This window comes from Coptis chinensis, chromosome 6, assembly GCF_015680905.1.
Source record: "Coptis chinensis isolate HL-2020 chromosome 6, ASM1568090v1, whole genome shotgun sequence".
NCBI classification, from domain to species: Eukaryota; Viridiplantae; Streptophyta; class Magnoliopsida; order Ranunculales; family Ranunculaceae; genus Coptis; species Coptis chinensis.
The window spans coordinates 47,227,712-47,253,303 of record NC_141461.1 but is presented as its reverse complement, the minus strand read 5'-3'; the positions used below and the strand labels follow the sequence as shown (position 1 = coordinate 47,253,303).

General features: G+C 35.7%; 2 protein-coding genes and 3 non-coding genes across 8 annotated transcripts; 1 reads left to right on the top strand and 4 right to left on the bottom strand.

The window, feature by feature from the left end:
- The first annotated feature begins 624 nt into the window (after positions 1-624).
- LOC147493292 (F-box/kelch-repeat protein At3g27150-like) lies at positions 625-4,406 on the top strand. Of its 4 annotated transcripts, none has more exons than XR_015198223.1 (3): positions 625-952; positions 1,109-2,610; positions 3,275-3,774. XR_015198223.1 is itself a non-coding variant. In XM_086565279.1 (2 exons), the coding sequence occupies exon 2, from the start codon at positions 1,269-1,271 to the stop codon at positions 2,469-2,471; it is 1,203 nt and encodes a 400-aa protein (XP_086421405.1). In that variant the 5' UTR covers positions 671-952; positions 1,109-1,268; the 3' UTR covers positions 2,472-2,774. The 4 variants fall into 4 exon arrangements, 1 of the variants encoding a protein (XP_086421405.1); XR_015198225.1 differs by lacking the exon at positions 3,275-3,774 and adding an exon at positions 4,102-4,406 and having other exon boundaries at positions 746-952; XR_015198224.1 differs by having other exon boundaries at positions 746-952; positions 3,372-3,716.
- Positions 4,407-5,611: 1,205 nt separating this feature from the next.
- LOC147493288 (large ribosomal subunit protein uL22y-like) lies at positions 5,612-8,892 on the bottom strand. Its single transcript, XM_086565280.1, has 7 exons — positions 8,717-8,892; positions 8,590-8,626; positions 8,462-8,502; positions 6,362-6,592; positions 6,179-6,281; positions 6,029-6,096; positions 5,612-5,889 (listed from the first exon to the last, which is right to left on the bottom strand). The coding sequence occupies exons 1-7, from the start codon at positions 8,717-8,719 to the stop codon at positions 5,827-5,829; spliced, it is 546 nt and encodes a 181-aa protein (XP_086421406.1). The 5' UTR covers positions 8,720-8,892; the 3' UTR covers positions 5,612-5,826.
- On the bottom strand, positions 7,054-7,186 carry LOC147493291 (small nucleolar RNA snoR74). The gene has a single exon (XR_015200550.1). It is a non-coding gene; the product is annotated as a small nucleolar RNA snoR74 (small nucleolar RNA).
- Positions 7,303-7,431, bottom strand: LOC147493290 (small nucleolar RNA snoR74). The gene has a single exon (XR_015200547.1). It is a non-coding gene; the product is annotated as a small nucleolar RNA snoR74 (small nucleolar RNA).
- On the bottom strand, positions 7,691-7,822 carry LOC147493289 (small nucleolar RNA snoR74). Its single transcript, XR_015200549.1, has one exon. It is a non-coding gene; the product is annotated as a small nucleolar RNA snoR74 (small nucleolar RNA).
- Positions 8,893-25,592: the final 16,700 nt, after the last annotated feature.

The window sequence follows — 25,592 nt, the reverse complement described above, 5'->3', positions numbered from 1 at the left end:
CTACAGATGCCTGCCACGCGTCAGTTTGCACAGTTTCTACATAGTTCGAGGCTGATACACACTGCAAGTAAACAGGCAAACACATCAGCAAAACACAATGCAGCCAAACATACACTAAACAAGACAAAAACAGGTGTAAGAAAAAGAAGGCCTGATATATCTGGGCCGAGATTTGATCTTACTTTAAAGAACTACTAAAGTATAGAAGATTAGAAGTAAAGACTTCTAGGTGCATGCTCACCAATCAGTCAATCACCATGTTTTCGATTCTGTAGTGATGGTGAATTATATTAGAGTTGCACTGCGTAACACATAGTGCACTGGGTCCACATAGCTGGAACAAAACATAATGCAGCCAAAACACACCCAAAACAAGACAAAAACGTGTAAGAGAAAGATGGCCCGAATGATATGGACCAAATTTATCTTAACCAACAACTTACGTACCTACAGAAGTAAAGTTGTCCGAGTAAAGTTTCTAGGTGCATGCTCAGTTGCTCACCAATGACCAATCAGTCAGTCATTGAATTGTTTTTTCGTTACACTGCGTACACAAAAATGGCGAACAGTTAAACAGAGTTTTGAGTACAGCACTACAGCCCCAGAGTTTTGAGTACAAAAAATAAAGAAACATTTGTTGAACAAAGCGTTTTCCTCAATGTCGTCTCTCATAATATCAAACGTATTTAAATAATATGTAATTTAAGCATATAAAAACTCCCACATACAATGCTTTGCTACTTCCATCTCTCTCCTCAAACCGACTTCATTTCTTCTTCTTCTTCTTCTTTTTTGTCTTTAATGGTGATGGCCTCTTCTATTCTTCCACTTTCTCCTTTATGTGCAAATCTCGGTTTCTTCTCATTTGTTCGTCGAAAAAAGTCCTAAATATTGAACTTGGCACAACCCCTTTTCAGTATTTCATGTTTCTCTGCTGCTCATGCCTTGTCTGGTAAGCCTCTTTTTGTTTTGTGAATATTTATGATGGTGTTTGTCTGTTTATAGTTTAATGAGCAAAAGTTTTGTTCTTGATTGATTTTCTGTATTTTTACATCTTGTTAGTTCTGTTTGTGATGCCTTTTTGTTGATTAAAACTCATTGTCTTTAGGGACTTGGGTTCTTGTTTATGAATGGACTATTGGTTTATTAGGTAGTTGATGATGTGGAGTTTTAAGACTAAGGTCTGGTTTGAGTAGGGGGTTTTGTTGAGAAATCTGTTTTGGGGGGTTTCTCATTATAGAAAATATCACAGAGAATTTAGTTGAGAAATGTCGAAAATGAAAAATTGTAGTAGGCTTGATTATGAGTTGACGAATAGGAAGAGTGTGGTAGTTGAGAATGGATTCTCGCTGAAGAGAGACGGAAATGTTGGTTCTTCTGATTCAGTTGAACCTCAGGATGCAGATTACTCACATAGTCTTCCTTCACTAAGTGACGAAATTGTTCATCGGATCTTAGCAAGGGTTCCAGTTTCAGAACATTGGAAGCTTTGTTTTCTGAGCAGGTCTTACTTGGATCTACTTAAGAGTGGTGAACTTTATAAGATTAGGAAAGAAATTGGAATAGAGGAGCCGTCAGTATTTATGTTGGCGTGTGGGGAGCCTCATTGGTGGACGTTTGATCGCCATTTTAATTCGTTTAGGAACCTCCCAGCTTTGCCGTCTGATCCTTGTTTTGTAGCTGGAGACAAGGAATCACTTTGTGTTGGTACTCATTTGCTAGTCTCTGGGAAAGAAATTGAAGGTGTAGTTATTTGGAGGTATGAATTAGCCGTGAATAGATGGTGCAAAGGCCCTTCAATGATTCGACCAAGATGTTTATTTGCGTCTGCTAATTGTGGTGATTTCGCTTGTGTAGCTGGGGGTATTGCTATGGGGACTATTATGGAGGTTTTGGATTCGGCAGAGATGTATAACCCCAAAAACAAATCCTGGAACCCTCTTCCAAAAATGCGCAAGGGGAGGAAACTATGCTCCGGATTTTACATGGATAACAAGTTCTATGTTATTGGTGGTCAAGATGAGGATGGTAACAATCTCACTTGTGGGGAATGCTTTGATGTTAGTAATAAATACACTTGGGAACTTATTCCAGACATATTAAAAGATGCTCCTACTTCAACTTCTCGGTCTCCACCCCTTCTTGCTGTTGTTAAGAACGAGCTATATTCACTTGAAGCGTCTTCAAACCAGCTGAAAGTGTACTTGAAGAAGAGTAACTCTTGGAAGGAATTAGGTAAAGTTCCAGTAAGAGCTGATCATAGCAGAGGATGGGGGATAGCATTCAAGTCCTTTGGTGATGAGCTACTTGTTATAGGAGGAGCGTGGAATTCATATGCAGGCCATGGGATGATGATATGTACTTGTTCCCCAGATCCCCATAATGATAAGGAATTGCGTTGGAGGTTTCTTGGTCCAGGACGTAACCGCATTAGTCACTTCATTTTGAACTGTTCTGTTATGTTAGCTTGAACTATAGCTCAATGGATGTTTCTCTGCCAGGGTTTCAGAATAAGTGCAGTGTTATAGGAAAGCTAGGAGTCTGGAACATAGCAAAGCTTGGATGTATTTCTTTAAATACATACGCTACTCAGGAAACATCGTTATTTGGGTATTTCACAATCTTACTTTTGCAGATATTTTCACATTTTGTTTCGTATGTAAACTTTAATTTACTTAAGCACAGCCCTATTCTCTCCTAATTATGGTTGGTTATTGACCTAAATTTTATACTTTGTGCCTCTGTTTGGTTAATAATATTGTGCATTTGAATCACATTATTTGCTGAAAAGCCATTAAGTGAAAAAAATTCAAACTAATTGATGCTTAATAACCAAGTTGACTGTTAAACTCCCCTTTCTGAGATGAAGAAACAATGGGAAGGTCAAAAATATTCATCTTACCATATGCTCAATAGAATAGTCCATTCCCCCTCCCCTCTCCTCAAAAAGGAAAGAAGAAGAAGAAGCAGAAATCTTGCACAACCTTTCGATACTGACACTACTATGTAAATCGATGATTTACCACCATATTCACTACCCTTTTGTTTCTTCATCATCTGCAACCTGATGAGATAACTTGTTACCTTTTTGAAAACACAATTTTGTATTTGGTTTAGTTTCTGTAAGTATGTTCCTGTATATCAACGATTTCCATATATGACACAGTATCTGTCCACCTTATAAGTTTCACTTAGCAGCTATTTACCGTCTCTCCCCCCCCTTCCCAACTTTGCTAACTGCTCTACCTAAGTTCTTTCAATGTCTCTATTGCAGTCATACATTCGGGTCTGTAAGCGTGCCTGCTCATTTTCCAAATTATACACGATTACAGTTGTCAGAACATATAATGGTTATCAGTTTCTTCTTTCAGTTGTACAATCTTAGAGAAAGTGATGATCAAGCTGACTATGTGGTCGTCAGAATTTGTAATGACTGTCTGAACATATATTGCTCATCATTTTATCACAATGTATTGTATGGTTTCACTAGAGGGAATTTGCCCAGCATGAAGATCATGTACAAATGAGGGGGCATGAAGATCATGTACAATGAAGGGTGCATTCACCGTGCGCGCTATACTGTGAAGTGGTCCTACCAAATCAAATTAGTTTGCAACTTAGCATGTTATCCACATTATCTATACATATGGACGTGATGATTTGTGTCCATTTCATTTTTTGAATAACTAATTAGCTAAATAGCTGTAAACCTATAATGCAAGTCTAGTGTTCCAGTTGAGTAATAAGGCAAAGATATACTGGTTACAAGAGTAAGTACCATGTCAAATGATCTAGAGTTGCAAAGTAAGAAGAAATGGTTGGAGTAATCATACAAGGCAGGGCAAGCGCATTAAAAATGATCATAATCATTTGTTACTAATGTTATGGTTGTTTGGTTTTCGTAGGGATTCGTTACTAATGTTATGGTTGTTTGGTTTTCATAGGGATTCGTTGATAGCTTTTTAGCAAAATTACACACTTACACTTGAATGCTAACAAACTTCCTCAAATGTATCTGCCTATCTTTGAATTATTGACAACTCTCCCTCTAGAATCTAGTTCATAGATCCACTATTAACTGTTAATGCGATTTATGAACAGCGGTACAGCTCTTACCTTCGGTGTGTTACATACTTGCATAGTTACATGCTCCTCATATCACCTAAAGGGGAAATTCAACTCAAAGAGCTCTAGGAGTGGCAAGTTTCGATATCAATGGAGCCCATGCAAACAGACAAGCTTTCTCTTAAACGGACTGGACATGTGTCTTGAACAGCTTATATAGTGTCTTGAACAGCTTTATATAGTGTCTTGAACAGCTTTATAACATGTCCGTAAACAGACCATCCGTGTTTAAGAGAAAGCTGCAAACAGATTACAAATTTTGAATAGCAAGTTTAAACCAACAATATTCAGACAAGTAAAACACCAAGAAAATATGTTCAATATCGATATCTACATACCATGATACCATGAAGAGTGATGTCCGGCACTCCGGCCTACAGGAAATGGATTTGACTACTTCCTTCTCAGTTCTCACTTCAAAATTTCTGCCCTCACCTATAAGTTTGCAAGTAGCATACAGCATGCGATGGAAAGCCGAAAACTTTGGATCTTTAGGATGTTCCCAATACAAAAAAAAAAGCCCATGGCCTTAATGTTGACACTGATTTGACTGCATCACAGACTCTCTTTGGATTTGGCACAAAAGTCAACCAATCCCAAAATTTCCCAGAAATAACAGTACAAGTAAAAATCACAAATAAATCAGTCATAATTTATAACAACGCAGTTTGATGTTTTGAACACCATTCGACCATTTTCTTGCAAATTTCAATTCATGTTTCATATAGTTACCAAAAGACAACAAGAGAAAAGGGGACCTAAAAGCAGTGTCTAAGCTATTAATTTCATTCTGTAGCATAAATCTCGAGTATGTCCCTGTAAGTCGGGCCTACCCCTACATTTTCTTCTTGATCTACTGTGCTTCTGCTCAGAGAATATATAATGAACGGATTGATATTAGGAAGAAAAAGCAGTTAAGGTGCCTTTGGTCAAAGTCAAAACCCAGCTTAAACAGAGTTCAGTACCAGGATCAACGTACGAGCTCAAGGAATGGGGGACTGCAGCACATACAATGACAAGAAAGCACCTACTACAAGTATTTAGAATTTAGCCTGCTGAAAGTTGAAAGTTTGCTTGCATCACTTCAGCTATTTTTGGGTTTACTGTTAAGATGTAATTTTAAGAGGACGACCATAAATATTTAAACTGAATCCACAACTACAAAACCTGGAAGAGGTCCAATACAACTCACGTTATAAAAACTTGTACAAGGACCGAACAGTCAAATTTATAACCAAGTGAAAAACGGTATCAAACAAACTCCATTTCAATTCTAATACCAAAGCATGATGATTCAACTAAATCAAGCAAAACAAAACAATGATATTACAAAACAATGAAAGACTAATGATTACAAAACCATTCAGACACTGAGCTAAAGTATTTATCATCATGCTGTATGCAACAAAAATATACACCGAATATATAATTTAGATAGCAAGGAGGGCCAGGATCACAGTATTGCTAGAGGAGTATTCCTAGGGAATAGACAAAAAGTGGTTGGGGGATTGCATAAATATCGGTAATTAACCATCCAATGTAACCACAACTAACAAAACAATAGTTTATCAACTGAACCAAGAGCAAAATTAAATATCTCCAATATTTGAGAATAGGCCAAAACAAAACTGTCAAAGACAGATGGGAAAAAACAACTGACAGACTTCTCAACTTTCTAATACAGCAACTTCAAACTTGCACTCAAGAGGAAGCACCACTTCGAAGAGTTTTCTTTGGTCTACTTGGGGCCAGCTGGGTCTCAGCCTGCAATAACGAAAACACATAAATTTAGATGAGACAAACACACAAATGTCCTACTTACCACTACACAAAACAAAGACAAAATAATAGTCACTTGATATTACACTGATGGAACTGATTCCATCACCAAAAAGTGTGGTACCTCTTTCTTGACAGGTTCTTCCTTCTCAGAGAGAGTCAATTCAATATGGCAAGGAGATGACATGTACGCTGCATAAAGAATTTTCAGATATCAACATTATCGATAAATAAATCTGTGAAAGAAAGCAATACATTTCAGTAGGAAACTCACGGTTGATTCGTCCATGGGCACGGTATGTCCTACGCCTTTGCTTCTGGGCTTGGTTTACTTGGATGTGTGAAACATACAATGAATCAACATCCAGTCCTTTCACCTACAAGAAATATTGAAACAGTAAGATACCTGTCTCCTAAAAAAGCTAGTAAAACTTAAACAGCTAAAAATACAACATACATCAGCATTGCTCTCTGCATTTTTCAGCAAGTCAAGAACAAACTTGGCAGATTTCACTGGCCAGCGCCCTTGCCCATTCGAATGGCGATTCTTTGCCTGGGCAGTACGCCCAACACCCCTACAAAAACGCCGGAAAGGAATGGCTTGTTTGTGTGCTAGCACATCCTCCAAATACCTTTTTGCCTTCCCCAGTTGCATTTTTCTGATTGAATGCGCTGTCTCTCTTGTGTTCTGAGAATGAAAGTAATAATAGTTAACAAACAAGTAGCAATATGATAAGTAAAATCTGTGAAGAGGTTTCCAAGCTGACAAAATTTAACACCAACAATCAAGTATTCCCAAAGTTATCAAAATATAACAAACTAGTTATACAGAAACAATACAACCAAAAATAAAGAACACAACATAGAATATTCTCAAACCAATAGGCCAAAAAATAAACATATAATCACACAACCATATTTACAAAAATAATCCAGAGAATGACGTACAAATCACGTTGATATTGATATCTAATGGGGTTCTCCCAAAAGGTAAAACTAATGCCACCTTTTCTCGGGGAATTAAATTTTAAACACAATTTGATTCCAAATTACAATCTAAGAACATAGGAACATGCCAACTAGTAAAGATATTACCGACAGTCCCCAACAAAGACATCCACCAGACATGCACATCCTTGAAACAACACAAATTGTTTCATTATTTACTGAACCTTCTGCTAGTAAAAATAACAGCAGAGGCTCACCCAAAAATATTGAACTACATTTCCCTGAAGTTAAGGAGAGCCCCATTCAATGAGAATAAATGGATACCTGCTTTTTTCGCTCAGGTTTACAAGTCAGTACATTTGATATAAAATGCTCCAAAAAAGATGTTTATAATTTCATAAAAAAAGTATCAGTCATAAAAAAGTACACTCAAGACCCCAAGTAATAAGAAAATGTTCCATCATTTACTGAACCTTCAGCTAGTGATAATATGCAGAGGTTCACCCAAAAACAATGAAGTAGATTTCCCTGATGTTTACGAGAGATCCATTCTAAGAGGCAATGGAACCCTGCTTTTTTTTCTTCAGGTTCAAAAGCCAAATACCAAGGTTTTCAACATTGCAGTTCCAAACTAAAAATACCAAAACTGGAAACTTATAAACATCCAAAGCAGATAGATATAGCATACATCTGGAAAACTATTTCACTTTTGACTACAGCTATACACAACAGAGGATCACATTACTTGTCATGTTTAAATGTTCCGTTATTTACAAATTCTTCTTCTACAAGTAACCATAGTCACACTAAAGTAAACTCTAATAACCAAGTCATGAGAAAATGTTCCATCATTTACTGAACCTTCTGCTAGTATTATAATGCACAGAGGTTCACCCAAAAACAATGAAGTAAATTTTCCTGAAATTTACAAGAGACCCATTCTAAGAGACAAATGGAACACTGCTTTTTTCTTCAGGTCATAAAACTTAAAAAAAAATTCTAAACATGTAATCTATCCAAATTAGATATTCTTAAACTGACATTTTCAAAGAATCCCAAGAAGGCAAAGTCAAATAATTCAAACACTCCTCTAAGACTAAAACTAAAAGCACTCAACTTTTGATATCTAGAAATGTCCAGTATAACCATTTATTGTTCACATATTATCTCCACTTTTTCCTTGTTATAGGCATACACAAACCAAAATTATTTAGTTATCTACAAGTTTCAGTAGCTTAAAATCAACATAACAACCAGTTCAGCTAATTTTACCAGTCCATTTAGGTATTATACATAAACACATGGAGAAAGTCACAATCTCACAATCAACAATGAAATCTGAAAGAACCCACCCTCATCAAAAGAATGACTGAACACATCTACGCAGCCCAGGGATACAACAGTACTATATTGAGACGCAAACAAGTATCTCAAGGCAGTAGAGTGCAGCCAAAACTGTCGACAAATTAGTGACGAGGTTTATTCACTCTTTGAACAAGAGATAGTTCAGGAATGAAATTATAATACGTTCATTTATACATTTGTTTTCATTTCACGTCAACAAAACAATAATAACAGATCTAAAATCAGGAAAGAAGAAAAACATTACCTTGAAGTGAACACGGAGATCAGACCCTCTAGCCTTGCAAGCTGAGAACAAGTAAACAATATAAAATATAAGATCTAAAAACTCAAAACATAACAAAACGAAGAATGAATGAATCTGATTCTTCTTACACTTGGTGGGATTATCAGGTTCCTTGGAATACTTAACCTATAAAAGTAGAGATTCATTAGATATTAACAACGAATACTGAAGGTATGAGTAGAGAGAACGAAGGTGTTAAATGAGAGGAGAGCTAACCATGGTTACTCTTCTTCTGCGGCTGCTCCTCTTTTTTCTCCTTGGAACAAATGAGCAGAGATAGAAAATGAGATCATGTTTCGTTTTTATAGATGATGAAAGAAACCCTAGCCCTAAACTAAAACCTTCCTCCTTATTGGCCTGGGCTGGGCTTTGTAATTTCAATTGTATGGGCGTTTCTGTTGAGTTCAATAACAACAAGTACTATCATACGTCTGTGTTGTGTTATAGCTAACCGGGTTGACCACTGCTGAAAGACGATATTACTCTTATTTAAGTTTTTATTAGTTAAATCAAAATCAAAATGTTATGGCTATTGGGGAAAACTCCCACGTGACTTTTCAAGCACACTCACATTTTATGTTAGGACTAATATGAAAATTTTAATTTATTTCATATTATACACATGCATAGTGGTGTTTGCATGTTTGTTGAATACATACATATTAGTGTGTGCATGTGTGGTAATAGTGTTTGCATGTTTGTTACACACATATATAATGGTGTGTGCATGTGTGGTATACACATGCATAGTAGTGTTTGCATATTTGTTGTGCACATGTATACACATTTATAGTATTTGCATATGTGTTATACACATGCATAATAATGTTTGTATATGTGCTATACACATGCATAATGGTGTATGCATGTTAGTATACACATGCATAGTGGTGTTTGCATGTGTGTTGTACACATACATAATAATGTGTGCGCATGCATGTGTGTTGTACACATGCATAGTGGTATTTGCATGTGTATCAGACTACTACTCCAAACTTACAAATATTATCGACGATAACAATATTGAAATCGAGATAAATCACACAATTGATTAATAGAAGATTTGAGGATTTGAAAAAAAAAAATCAATTGTTGTCAATTATTTGTTGAACCGGTGCCGAAATCGACCCATTATTTTTCAATTATCAATAATCTATAATTAAAAAATGAGAAGAGTATTTGTCATAAGAGAATAAGATGTTTTCTTATAGCTTAAATTACTAATCACAACACACAAATCAAGTAACTCAAATATAGAAACAACTAGATCTTAAAAAAAATTACAAGTTTTTAATTAGATTTTTTTTTTTTTTTGCTAGATGGAGAAGAAGATAAATGTTTTTTTATATCTTAAATCACTAATCAACAGTTCACAACACACAAATCAATTAGCTCAAAGATGATAGATCTCAAAAGTATTTTACAAGTTTCTAGTTTGAGTTTTTTTTTTGCTAAATAGAGAAGAAGATCATAATTGGTATTAATAAAAAATAACTTGCTGACGTCAGCCAGAAAATGTCCTTATAGCGAAATTATTAGTGATAGATGCTGATGTTAGCCCGTTTTGTCCTAAAACCGTAATTATTGGTCAATTTATGTGTTTGGGCTTAAATTTGTACATTATACTAGTTTTGTGCACGTGGCAAAGCCACCTTTTTAGATTGGTTGAGTAAAGCGGAGCCCATGAAGTTGACCAATTTGTTTTTTTTAAAAAAAAATTGTAAACTACCAAAACTGCCCCCATAATTGACGCTATTTGCATAACTGCCACCGTGACAAAATCAGAATCTATTGTTCCTCACACCCCAAATTTTTTATACTGTTTAGATATATATCATCATACAGTATTAGTACGTTGGGCATTTTTATTTAACCCCCCTGTCACACCCCGAATTTCGATAATTCAGATACTATAAATAATATCTGACTCCTTGATATCCAAAATGTGACAACAACCTCAAAACCCAATCTATTTCATAACCCTAATGAATAATAACACATGCGGAAAATATAAATAATAAAATACTCAAAACAATTAACTCATCATTATGAAAACTTGCGATCAAAATTTAGTTACAAACTTCTTCACTTAACAATTCGGAAAAATAAATTAAAACATATGTCCCCAACAAATTCCACTACATCTCTGAGGAAAATGAAATGACATCTTATTAAAAATAAATGCTAACATCAATCACGAGTAGCACGCCACCTTCTCGAACATTAGCTAACCATGTCTAGGCTGATCGACTATGTTCATATAAGAACACACCCGATTAGCAAACATGCAAATTGGGTCAGCATTATAAATAATGCTGGTATGAGTAGCCTTAGAAAAACCATTTAGATATATATAATACTTCATTCTTTATATGGCGGGTAGTTTCCTCCAGAAAGCCTTAGCTTAAGGTAGTTAGTTCCTTCATAAAGGCACCTTAGCTTCTAACTAAGAGTAAATAAAACTTATGGTATCTTAGTACCTACCCTTTATGCATGCTCTACCGCATAGTGGGTCCTCTCTGCAAGAATAATTAGTTTAACCCACTCTTCTGCAAAGCAAATTGTAATAATCATCACTACAACAGAAGGGATCTGTTGCAACCCAACCTTTTGCAATGTCTACTTTTCGTTGGTAAAGCATAGCATTTGCAACGTCTAATGGCGCTGCTCAAACGTTTCCGTCTTATTAGTACCACCTGATGGGGATATAACTAGTGTGACGCTAGTTGGCGTTGCAAAAGCATTTGTTTAATTTTTTTGTTTAACTGAAATTTCATTTTTAATGAAAAAATTGAGTACTAGCTACGGCGCAGTGGTCGCAAAAAAGTATTTTACCTTTGGCAACGCCCTTGGCGTCTTTAATAAATTTAATATTACAATTTCCTTTTTTCATCCATTTTCTATTTTTCTACACGATTGTAATTGGCAGCGCCATTGGTGTCGTAACAGTATTGGGTGGGATGATTTTAGGTAGGAATTATTTTGGCGGTCACCTCGCTAACAATTTGGGAAACCAAAATAAACCCTACCCAATAAAAGAAACTACCGCGCTACTCATAAAAAAAAAGGATAAAAGCAAAACAAAAAAACCATTCTTCATCGACTGAGGCCGAGTGTACCACAGAAATTGTTTCTTCAAATTGCTAAAAGCCATTTCTTTGGTTACTGATTCTCGACAGGTACGTCATTTAAATTTAGAAATTATATGCTTCAAGTTCTGATTTTTGGTTTTGTATTTTTTGGAATTAAAGTTTGAAGCTTTGGTTATTACTTCAAACTCGAATCTTTGGTAATGTAGTATACTAGAATCGCTACTTCTAAAGAACTAGAAATTCAGAAAACGGATTTGTGAATCTTTTGTAGTATTTATGTGAAGATTTGTGAAGGGTGTCTCTAGAATGTAATGATAGAGTGAAAGAAGTTGTAGAAGAGTCTGAAAGTGAAGAAGTTGAAAGAATGGTCTGTTTTTCTTCTTTTTGTTCATGGGCTGTTGGAATGAAGGAAAGGAGGTGATGAGTGTTGTGAATAGAGTCAGAGACATTGAGAAGTGATGTCTGGGTGTGCAAAACTTGAGTTATATCGAGAATGAGTTAAAGAACATAGCAGAGTTAATCTTCGAGAATGAGTTAATCTTGAGCTCATCGATGTTTATTTCTAATACTCATGAATTTATTATACATAAATGAATTAGTTTATACTGTTTTGTTATTAAAATATATATATTAATATTATTTAATTTCCGCGTCCAAACTGCGTCCGCGTTCTATTTTTTTGAGATATAGTCGAGTCGCCGTGTCTGCGTCCGCGTCCGCGTCTCTGTCCGCGTCTGCGTCCATGCAACATTGAGTAAAACTAATAGTAACGAAATTAGGCCACTCGGATAGAGATAACCCAGGAAGCATCCTTTTGTGTTTCAGAACATTGACATATGCTCTAAAACAAGACCAGCTAGGAAACCAAACAAGACTTACAGAACAGGATATCAAATTATCGTACTAAGCTACTGAAGTAGTATAATTCATCTTATGGAAATAGATTTGACCAAACAAACTAGAACCGTGGGAATCCCAATTTTCTAAGTCAATTCATCAATTGAATTGGACTATTTGATTGGGAGTTCTTTAACATATACTAGCATACATCCTTCCATGATCAGCAAGATCCTTGACTTCAGATATATTTCATTTTCTCTTATCCCCTAGTCGTAATTTATTTACCTTTTTTTAGTGTTTATCTACAGGAATTGAGGTTCTCTCCATTGTTTCTATACACAATTCCCGCAGTGTTTCAGGTTCTAATAAATTTCTTTGTAATATTTTCGTTAATTTATGAGTATGATTGATTTTTTGTCATTGTTTTGTTGTATGATTATTTCGTTGGGTGTTTGGTTTTTCATTATTGAATTCTTTGTTTGATTCTCCTTACTTTATATTCGTTAAATTTATTTTACTTCAAGTATGCCAAGTTATTGGTGTAGAAAATTGTTCGTTGGTTTTCACTGTCACATACCATGTAACCGAATCATCTTGCTAGCATTTTTTAGTATTTGTAATTCCGTTATTATTACGTATCATATTAACTTGATGGATTTTTTTTTTTTTTTTTTGAGCTGATGGGATCATCGACTACAAGCATTTTTGCTTGTAGGATCATCGTCCTCTCGTTTTGTTCTTATAAGAACCTAAGGAGTGAAATTTGAACATGACGTCACTAAATCCCCTTTTGCACTTGCACTTGCATCTCCACCATAACAGACTCTTATTAGGCACTTGGTTTAGTTATATACAATGAGATTTCCTATATTGTAGTGTATTTAATTTCACTATTTCTATTTTGATTGAAAAAGTTGTAAATCTAATAAACTGCCATAACTATTGGAAAAAAACTGGTTTCTGTAAACTGCCATTGTTATATACAATGAGCTTATGGGTGAATTATGTGCTTGCTAGTTTCCGTAATGTGTGTGCATGCTTGCTAAGATGACTTATGTATTAGAACCGAAGTTACGATTGATAATTGTCGGCCCTTTTTTCTCGATTTTGGTTGCTTTTCAATCTTTCTATCATGTGTATGCATTTTAAAGACAGTAGAAGTTTGATTGAATGCAATCTTGAATACAAGACCACTTTGTGAAGTTAAATTACACATTGTTTTTACCGTAATTGTTCAGTATATTCTTATATGCATGCCTAAATTAATTTCTATCAATAGTGGTGTAGGAAGTTGGATTGTTAATGGACTGTCCTTGGTTAGTTTAAATGTTTGGGTTTTCTTATTTTGTGATGTACAATTATTATCTCAGTAGTAGGGAACATGGAAATGGATAAGAGTTGGATGCAATTGCCAAATAGGTTTTGTCCAAATATCAAAAAGGAATTAGGGATTAGCTTGAGAAGTAGTCATGAAGAGCTACTATATAAATAAGATATATACATTTCTTACCTTTTATGATTAAATTTGGATGCAACAAGTCAAATATAAGTTATATTGTGGATTGTAGCAAGTCAAATTGTCCTTATACAGTAGTTTCAATTATTCATACCAGCTTAAGTATGATAATAGATCGAGTGACTGCGATATTTTTTCCTCATTTTAATCTAGTAGTGTTGTTTTGTTCTACCATGTGATGTATACAATTATTTTTTTTTTCCTTTGGTGAGATATGTTTCCTTTGCCATATTTATTAAAGGTGCAACATACTTGATTCATGTTTTCTTCTTTGATTACTAGAAATGGATAAGAGTTGGATGCAATCACCGAATAGGTTTAGGCCTGACTATAAAAAAGGAATTATAGATTTTGTTGAGATTGCTCGTGGTCATACAGACAGAACGGGCAAGACTAGATGTCCATGCAAACAATGCAAAAATAGGAATTATAAGCACATCGACGAGGTAAAAGACGATCTAGACCTTTACGGCATGGACAAGAATTACACCCGTTGTGTTTTCATGGAGAAGACTATGAGGAACAAAGTGACGATGATGATGCGATGATGTTGGTGAAGGGGTACAATTTGATGGACTGGATGACATGTTTGAAGATTTGCAGGCTCCAATACACATTGATAATCCGGTGCCTAATGTGAAACATAGGGAATCGAGGAGGTAATATAGATCCATTTGATGAACTTTTGAGTGAAGCACGCCAACCTTTGTATCCGGGCTATAAATCTTCAAAGTTAGATTGTGTCGTGGAAGTCGCTTCATTTGAAGATAATCAATCGTTGAGTAACAAATCATTCACTATGATTCTCCAGTTGATTAAAGCAATATTGCTGAAGGTGAGACACTCCCAAAGTCCCATTACGAGGCGAAGGCATTAATCGTAACTTGGGACTTGGTTATATCTCAATCCATGCATGCAAGTATGATTGTGTGTTGTTTTGGAAAGAAAATGAAAATCTTCAAAATTGTCCGAATGTAATGAGCCGAGGTATCAAGTCTTGAAGGCAAGACTAAAAAAATACCACGAAGGTGTTCGTTACTTTCCACTTAAACCAAGGCTCAAGAGGCTATTCATGTCAAGGGTTAAATGCCGCAGATATGAGATGGCATAAAGAAAAACTTGAGCATGAGGGAGCGTGCTTAGACACCCAATGATTCTAAAGCTTGGGGTGATTTTGACAAGGAACATGAGTGGTTTGCCAATGATCCTCGCAATGTTCGCCTTGGTCTCACAAGCGATGGATTTAACCCGTTTGGGGGAATATGAGCGACCAATATAGTATGTATGTGGCGGTAATGGGTTATGCCGTATAATTTACCACCGTGGAAGTGTATGAAAGAACCATTCACCTTCATGTGCCCTCATCGATCCCGTGGCCTACATCGCTGGGAATGATATCGATGTCTATTTACGACCTTTGATTGATGAACTAAAAGAGTTATGGAATGATGGGGTGGAGACGTATGATGCGTTAGCAAAGGAAACATTTCGATTGCATCGCAGTTGTTATGGACTATAAATGATTTTCCAAAGACTAGGTAATTTATCCGGTTGGACACGAAAGGAAACCGACTTGCCCCTAATTGTAACAAGGATAGTTTCCATGTATTTAAAGAATGGCGAAAGTTGTGTGTTATATGGCCAATCGTGGTTTTCTGCTGACCACATCCTTGGAGAACTCGTGGCAAACACTTATTTGATGGAAATAGGGAGAGCAGGTTGCCACCTACAGAGTTGTCTAGGGATGAATTGTTATCACAGGTGAACTATGTAGAACCTCTTTAGAAATTCGGAAAGCCGCCTAACAAGAAGAGAAAGCCGCATCGAGATGGAGTTGAATTGGACAAAGAAAAGCATATTTTTTGAGTTACTGTATTGGGACACTCTTAAGCTACGACACAACTTGGATGTTATGCATGTTGAGAAGAACATCTGTGACAATGTAGTGGGGACATTGTTAGATATAGATAGCAAAACAAAAGATTCAGTAAAAGCTTGATTAGATTTGGCCGCATTGGGTATAAGAAAAGAGTTGCATCTAATCCCAAGAGGTGATAAGTTTGTAATGCCGCCAGCATGCTACACATTGTCATCTTCAGAGAAAAAATCTTTTTGCGAGTGGTTGAAGTCGGTGAAGTTTCCCGATGGCTATGCATCTAACATTTCTAGATGTGCAAATGCTAAAGATGGTAAGATAACAGGAATGAAAAGTCATGACTGTCATGTGCTCTTGCAACAACTTCTCCCAATTGCAATACGTGGTTTTGTGCCCAATGATGTAGCCATTGCATTGGTTGAGTTGAGAATGTTCTTTAAAGTGTTATGTTGCAAGACTTTAAAATTGGAAGTATTAGAGAAAATGGAAAAGGACATTGCGGTGATACTTTGTAAGCTCGAACAAATATTTCCTCCTGCATTCTTTGATGTAATGGTCCATTTGGCTATCCACTTGCCACGCGGAGGCTTATACTTGGAGGACCAGTGCAGTATAGGTGGATGTATCCTATTGAAAGGTGAGGTTTACGGTTTGTAATTTATTTAATTTGAAATTAGCATGTTCAAGTTTTTATTTACTATATATATATTACATGTGTGTGTTATATGTAAACAGGTATCTACACACGCTAAAACAATATGTTAGAAATAAAGCTTGCCCCGAAGGTTCAATTGCTGAAGCGTATGTAGACACCGAATGTCTCATGTTTTGCTCCATGTATCTTCAAGGAGTTGAAACTCGGTTCAATCGTGAAGAACGAAACTATGATGGTGGTAATGAGAATCAACAGGTTGGATTTCCTGTTTTCACACAGAATGTTCGGCCTTTGGGAGCCTATACAAGTTCCATTCTTGATCCAAAAGACTATGCCAAGGCTCATTACTATGTGTTGAATAATTTTGAAGAAATTTCAACATATTTAGAGTAAGTTTTATTGCATTTAGCTTACCGAGTCTTTTTTTATCATCATCAACTACTCTGAGTTATTAAGTTTATATATATTTGATATGCATGCAGTCAACACATGACAGAGCTTGAAATGCAAAGCTCACACAACTTACATGAGAAACAAGAAATATTGTTTCCTAGTTGGTTTAAAAAACGTGTAAGAGCTCGTATTGCTACTTTTTTATACAATGGTTATGAACTTGGATAATATGCTAATTATGTTTTCCTAATTTGGTGTACTAATTTTATGAATAGATGCAAGTATTGTGCAGTGAGAACTCCTCCGGGTTTACGGATGAATTATATTCATTGGCATGTGGGCCCTGACGAAAAGCGTGTGAAAGCGGTATAGCGGATGCATTGTTAATGGGATTAGGTTTCACACCAAGGATCGAAAAAAATCTCGAACCCCAAAATAGTGGTGTTAAAGTAAAAAGGGAACACCAAGGAGAAGAGATTGACTTTTATGGTGTGTTAACCGATGTTTTTGAGGTTAGTTATCTATTTGGAAATCGAAGTTTATCTTTTCAAATGTGATTGGTATGATGTTGGTAATAGAAGGCGGGGATTCAAACCGATGGTCACTTTACTAGTATTAATGGCTCCAAGGCGTGGTATAAAGAAGACCAGTTTGTCTTAGCCACGCAAGCATGTCAAGTCTTTTACGCCGATGATACCAAATTAGGTGTTGTTTGAAAGTTGTGCAAAAGACAAAGCCTCAAACGTGTTTGATGTTCCGAGAAAGAAGAAGAAGGGTAGTGATGTAGCATATTAACAGGGAAGAAGCAGGTTGGGGTGAATATCGACAATGTCCAACTTGATCAAACTCATGAAGCAAGCGCAGCAGCGTGGGTTCAAAATGCACCATTCACACCCATACGCCTAGATAGGGAGGATTTGGACCCAAACGAAGTTGATGCTAATGTGGTCGGGCCGCTATGGAAAGTCATCAAACCGATAACAATTTCATTATTGACGAGGAAGATGATGAAATAGATGACACATTAATGGAGTATTGTTCGAAGAGGAGCATGTCAGATCCGGTGATGATGATCTGAGACATTGATGAATGTTAATGAAAAACTTCATTATCCATTTTGTATGTTGGTAATCTATATATATATATATATATATATATATATATATATATATATATATATATATATATATATATGTCATGCATTCACATTAAGCGTTAAAGCATATTCTAGCTAGGACAGGTTGTTTGGATTGCATTACATTAAGTGATAGTTTTGTTATTGGATCTATTTCGTGCTAAGTCAGGTACATGCTTATATATTAAGAATTGAAACTCTCCATTTTAATGCTATATTAATTTTTTTATATATGACTTTTAATGTGCTTTATTATTGTATTTAGATTATGTGCCATTTGATATCAATTGTTTTTTATCAAATTTAAGTTTTGCGTGTATAGCTATGACGCCAGGTGTAACTCGACGAGTGAAGGCACAACCAATGTCAGCGGTTAGCGAAGTGAACACATCAAGTATTGGTAATAAAATTATATTTTGATTTGTTTAATGCATTGGATAGTTCAATAATAAAAGACTAGGCATCTTTTTTTTTCTTCTTTTTATGAATGTTTTTTGTTAATGACTCCAACTAAGAAAAAAAAGAGGCAAGGCTATGAATAAGAAACTCATTGATTACAAAGCTGCTCTTGGTAAAAACCTAGGATAGATATCCACAAAGATCATGCAAGACCTGTGGGAAGGTGGAGTACTCAATTCGTGAGGGAGATTGGAGTAGTAGCGCGACAACATGAACCTCTTATAGGCAGTGATTGGGATAAAGTGGAAGAGGATGTGAGAGGACCATTACGTGATCGCATTAAGGTAATAAAGTTTTTATTCTAGTTGCATGGCATATCAGAATGATTCCTTGTAACTTTGTAATGCATTTCTTGTAGGACAAGTTTGATGTGGATATGCAACTTCCACATGTGAAGTACGTCGTGGACAAGATATTAGGGGAGCGCTTAAGAGGATATATGTGTCTTCTTCACTTGCACTATAAACGTTTTGGAAATGATGCAGTGGCACGACGAAATTCTTATAGTGGCGTGGCGCAAGATAAATGGGATGCTTGCTATGATTGGTTTTGAAGGGAAGATTTCAAGGTATGATAGTTTACTTATTAGCCTCCTTTAAATGGTTATTGTTGGCTGGTTATTGTTGTGATTGGTTTCATGTGTTTTGAGGAAATTAAGGAAATCTAGAAGAGGATATAATTATATTTTTGAGGTTGAAGTGGTAGTCTGGCTATGTTCCAAGGAAAGGATTGTTCTAATTTTTTTTATTAAAATTTTGAGACCCTTTGTTTTCCTCTTGACTTGAGATTAGGCAATAATGCAGCTCTTTACATTTATCCCATCTTAGTTCAAAGTTGAGTCCAATGAGCCACTGATTATATGATTATATTATTCAAATACAACTTGTAATACAATATTCATTTTACTTGAGAAAATTAGCGAAAGCGAATTCAAGTCGGCAAAAGCTCTCAACAAAGCATCAGGTTGGTTCAAAGTCATTTCTACATTTCTTCGAGGAATCGGTATATTTTTATTTATATAATTTATGTTGCTTTGGAGTTGTGTACTATTATTTAAAATAAATTATGCGTTTTCAAATATTTTTCATTGTGACTCAAAACCCAACAAACCGTGGGAAAGATTGAATTCTACCGTCGAACCCACTTTTAGTAGTAAGGGATGGACTAGTCCCTGTAGCTCAGGAAAATTATGTAAGTTAAATGACTCTTACTTGCTTTTACCATTGCACTTTAATTTCATATATTTATCCCTAGTTTAAACTTACGAACCGGATCGACAACTTAAAGTTGAGTCCGGGCGTAAGGTGGTGAGCCAAAGACCGAGGATGAAATTTTTAGTACATTATTGGGTGTAAGATCTGATATATTATAAAGGCCTTGGGCATGGTGTCATGCTACCATCAGCTAGATGGATGAGATCCATTCACTTAGAGGAGGAAGTGCAAAGGAGCAAAGATCAAGAGGAAGTACAAAGGACAAAGGGTCGAGGAAGGTGAAAAACATAATGACGAGCTCATCTGCTGAAATGGTATCCCAAAGAACTAAATTGGAAGAGGTTTTGGCCGTTCAAGCTAGGATGGAGGCTTGGATGCTACAGTTCAGTGGAGGTTCTCAATGGGTCCGTAGTTTGAGAACTTTAAGCAAGTAAGAAATATTGGTATCTTATCTTCTGTTAATGATGTATTGTTTTTTTTTTTTTTTTTTTTTTTTTTCACACAATTAGGGATATATGATTGACAATTAGGTGTACACATCGAGGCATTGATAATTCCTTGAAAGCTTGGTGTGTTTGAACCTTTAAGACGTCAGATAACCAGTCATAGTTCCTTAGATATTGTATGACATTTTTTTTATTTTTATTTTAATGAAATTGTGTTGCCTCTGCATCAGCTTCTGCCCCCTTTGCAGCCTCTATACAGGTAGTTAGCCTATTCTCGATTGACATGTGAAAACGGCTAGATTCTCCCCAGAGCCGAATTACTTCGATCTGACGTAGAAGAAAGTAGACACGCCTTATCCCACACGGGATAACCAGTCCCAAAGCGCTAGTTATAAAACCGAAAAGGAGAACAACCATATTCTGTTCTCCTTATAATGGAAACAGGCTTTTATATTGATTTTGATTATGTCCTTAGTGCTATATCCATAGTAGTAGAGATGCTATCAATATGTAAAGAACTAAATTTGACATTTTCATGCATATAATTGCAATATTTGGGTCTTATTTTACCTTTTGTGATCATTCTTTAACGGGGTACTAAATTGTCCAAAAAAAAAACAGGGTACTAAATTGTTATTTTGCGGCATTTGGATAATGCAATAAAACATTGCCCTCCCTCTCTGTATTGGCGTCAGTATAGGAGTAGCATATTTGAATATCTTTTGTAACTTTTAGAACTAATGCAAATCAGGAACATAGTGAGCTTGTATTCTGGTAGAATTTCAGTCAACCTATCCTACCTTGATTTCCATATCAAGTTTCTAATGCCTTCTTTCATCTTTTCGAGATACATCACAATATATTGATTCTACTTCAGTAGGCCCTTGTTGATTAGTTTGTTTTTGTACTGCTTAAAAGCCACAATTTGCATGATGTTTGCAATGGGTAGACTTTGGACATTATTTTGGTGTTAGCTCTAGTTTGCACTTCTCACAACATGTTTTGTTTTTAACTTTTGATATGTTGAAACACGATTCAACTCTAGGGGTAATCTCTCAATGAACTCACATTTTACTCGGGAGAGCTTTTTCATACATCTTTGATCAATTCAGAGGAAATGGAAAGGAAAAACTTTAGTTTCAATCTTCTTGATGAGTTTTGGTGCCTAGTTATTTAGAATTTTGGATTTTTTAATGCACTTAATTCGGACGCCTATGCATGTGTTTCCTTTTCTATTTTATTATAATTATTAACTTGTTGTTGTGTGAAATCTCGTGTGCTCTCACAAGCCATTTTTTCCCCCATTTGTGTGAGTCGGGTCAGTCCTGGGAAATGAGCAACGACTGTGGTGCTTAATTCCTAGGATATAGCCATTAACAGAAGATGCCCTCTCGGATTTAATTTCTTCATTGAGATTTTTACTTCTTGTTCATAGTGGTTCAAAAATCTAAATCTTTACCGACCGCTTAGTAGTTATATATCATTGCCTATTACAAGTAATGTCAGAATCGTTTGATGTATTGTCATAAGAAAGGCTTCCAACTGCTTGAAAAGGGCCTTGGGACATCAGGCAACAGTCCCACCCACTAGCTTAGAGGCGGTAATGAGGTGTGTAACATGCCTTTTATACACCGGGTGTATCTCGTTTCACGATACTTGTGTTGTTTTCTTGGTGCATCTTGGATATGCAAGAATGTGTCGAAATCCCACCGATACCTTTATATCGATCGCCATCATTTGAACCGCCTTATCCCCACACGGGATAACCAAATCCCAACGCTTAGTTATAAAACCGAAAAAGGAGAACAACCATATTATGTTCTCCTTATAAAACGGGTTGCGACTAGTTCTCACCGAGGAAGCGGTCCACATTGGAGACCAGCGAAAGCCGAAACGTATCGGCATCTAAAATACACCTATTCTATTGTCTTATGCGGGACATACCGTTCAGCAAGCTCAACACACTTCGATCGAAGCCTAGCCTATAGTATAGAAGTAAGAGGGTGTATATATCACTACACCAAAAGGGTGATTTTGTAACGCATCCATTTTTCACTTAGTAACAGTTTTTTACCGTAAACCGCGGTTCTTAGCTTAGAAAGCGTAAGTATGGCTTGCTTTCCGCGCATTTTATTTTTAGATAATTATGGGGATTATTTAGTCACGGTAGACTAACAGATGGATTTCGTTAGAAATAAAATAAAAATAATTTATGAAAAATAAGAAAAGAAAGTCCAAACCACATTAAAGGTTGGAAACCCGCACTCATATCTTTCTCACTTTTAGAAGTGGATAGCTAAAACCAGCAGTTCCTCATCTATAATGAAGGTTAGTTTTGTTTCTTCTTCATCTTCTGCTACTTCACTTCTTCTTCTCCTTCTTCACATCTTCTTCTTCTTCTTTGGGTTTGGAAAGCCTAGTTTTTTTTTTTTTTTTAAAAACAGTTCGGGGCTTCCTCTTCAATTCTTTTCTTTACCTTTTGTGTTTATCTACTTAGGGTTTGGTTGGATTTTAGATTTCGGCTTGAGAACGAGTTAGGGTTTCTCAATGGTACGCTCTCAACATTTCGGATTTGGTCAGCTAATTTTGGTAAGGGATTTGTGAACATTGGGTTTCTAATTAAATCTTAATATTTTAAATTGTTTGATAAAAATTAGAACTCTGCTCAAAAGTTTTAATTTTTTCTATTATTCAACCCGCGCAGATCTTGTTTTGGTATCTTGGTTGGACGGAAAAAGGTATGAAACAAAGGAAATTTTGTAATTTCGTTGTTGGCTTTACTTTTAATTTTCCTTAAGGAGATATTTCTTGTTGAATTGTATATAGGTCTCTGATCTTTTAATGAGTGTAGATGTGATTGGTGATGCCCTCTGGAAATATTTTTGTGTTTGTTGCCCCCCCTTGTATCTAGAAGGGTATGGTTTAACCTCAACCTGAATTTTGGTTGCTTAAATTATGTGTCTATTGGGTTTTTTTTTCTTAATTCATCGTGTAGGTTAGAGAAGATGGTTGAAGGGATCAATAGCAGGTTTGTAGTCTTTGTGTAGATGTCATTTGTAGGGCCCTTGTGTTGAATAAGTAGGTTTTCTTCTGTAACCTATGTACGTTAGTGGTGCCTCCTTTAAAGGTTACATGCCATTATCCTTTACCTTTAGTTAGATATTTTGAATCTGTTGCAAAACTTACGCATGAAGTATTTTTTTTTAATTCTTTTGTTCGAGCTTTTGTTTGCTTAAATATTATGTACTAGCTTTTGTTTGCGAAATTGAAGTCTGCTTGTACTTGGACATTGCAACTGAACTAGACGATACTTTGTTTATAACCGAAAAGGACTTTAGGTTGTATTATGGAACTGTACTTGGACATTGCAACTGAACTAGACGATAGGTTGCTAAGGTTGGAACCCAAAAGAACTTTAGGTTGCATTATGGAACTAATCAGTACACCCTTTGGTTGATTTACTAACTCGCACAATTTTCACTTTCTAAGCTTTAAACATGTGTTATCTTTAAACATGCATTAGGTCTCAAGTCAATAATCTTAAATGTTGTTGGTAATCTACTAAGTTTTTTTTTTTTTAAAAGAAGGCATCACTTGGTCACTTTTATTCCTAAACTAGCTTCTTTGTCTATGTCAGGCGAAAGTACATGTTCTTTATTTTATGTTCTTTTGAGGTTGATAGTTGATATTCATCGGTCGGGGAATGCGGAAGTTCTTATTGTTTTCTCTCTTGCAGGTGATTCAAGATAAGGGATCAGCCATGTAGCTTAGACGCTCCTATTTTGTTTGAAAATTATGCACCAAATCATTCCCTTGGAGGACTAACTTCGGTGTAGGTCTTAAGCATGTCATTTGTTAAGGTACTGAAGTTTTGGTATATTCTTTTCTTTGTTCAAGATTAAAACCGTGGTTCGCAAAGCAAAAATGCGTTTTTTCTGTTTATATCTATGTTTTTTTTCTATTAATTCCAAATTACTTTGGTGGTCTTTTTCGAAAATGGGTAGATTTTCTCGCTTCTAGTTATGCTTTCGTTTTTTATTTTTTAATTATATTTCTGTCTTAAGATTATGAAATTTGGTATTGAATTTGTGTGATCCCCATTCCTGAATTGTGTTTGGTCTCAAGTCTTTTAACTTCGATAAATTCCATCAACTGTTTGAGTATATGCCACTTTAAGTTTGCATGTTTGGAATGGCTTTATATTTCTTTCAATTACTTCATTTGATGTTATGCTTGACTACGGTGAATGATGGATTGTGTTGCTAAGAACTGTGTTTTGGGGGGGGGGGGGGGGGGGGGTCCTGTTTCATTCTTGTTCTCTTTTGTTTCTGACTTGCATTATGTGCTAATAATGCCGTAGTGTTTGGAATCATTTCACGTTTAATCCTTCCAATACCAAAATAGGTCGAACCTGATCCTGTTTCAATCATGTTATTGTAATTTTATGAAGTCGATTATAAATTTAATACTTGTTTCAACTACTTAAGAGCACTTAGTCTTTGCATTGAAAACATCAGTGACGAAGTTAATCCTCTAACTGCCTATGTTCACTTTAGAATTCTGAGTGTGTTACAATGGCATTGGCTTGGTATAGATACGTTTTCGATATGATATTTACCAAGTTGTTAACCTATTAGAAAGCTTGTTCATATGCGTTCAAGGGGAGGTTCCTTTAGGTACAATTTTGGGTATTGGTCGTTATAAATATACATGCTGATTTTAGGTTTTTAGCCTATTTTTGCTTGGTAGGAAATCGGATTTCTACCTTCAAAAAAGGAAAATTGTGATAAACGGGTGTCATGAAAACGTAGAGCTTATTTGGACTAGCTAGAACGAAATGATTGACTGTGAGTTTGTCTAGTTTGACAATGTATCGAGTTGGCGTCTAATTTAGAATCTAATATGTTCCTTAGGCACAGTTTTGGGTATTGGTCGGTTTGTGTATATAGAGGCTGATTTTGGGTTTTTAGGCTACTTTCATTCGCTACCACATTGCAGCTTTGTTGACAATATATTTTCCCATCATTTATACTTTATTTGCTTATTGAGCCAGCTTCTGATTCGTCTATCAAGTTGAATTGAAAGGTGTTAATTGCGAGTTATTCACTTCACAATCACTCTCAATTCATGTATTTTCAAATCAGTGGGAACTTCAACAGCTGGCATTATAGTTGTAGCTTTTGAGGAAAGTACGTAGTCTGGTGTCTAGTATCCGGAGGAGGTATGTGACACTTATAAGCTTTGCTAGACAATGTAGAAATTTTGTATCCCTTTTGACATTGTACATATATGCTTTAGGCATATTCTACTTGTTGCTCATATTATTGTCTTTGTGATTGATCGAGAAGTAACTAGTAAGTGGGGTTGGTCATTCTTCATTAAGATGATTGATAATCATAAGAAGAAATTAGCAAGTGGTCAGGTTCTAGGCCAGTTAAGAAATATATGTAAACTTCTATTTACATA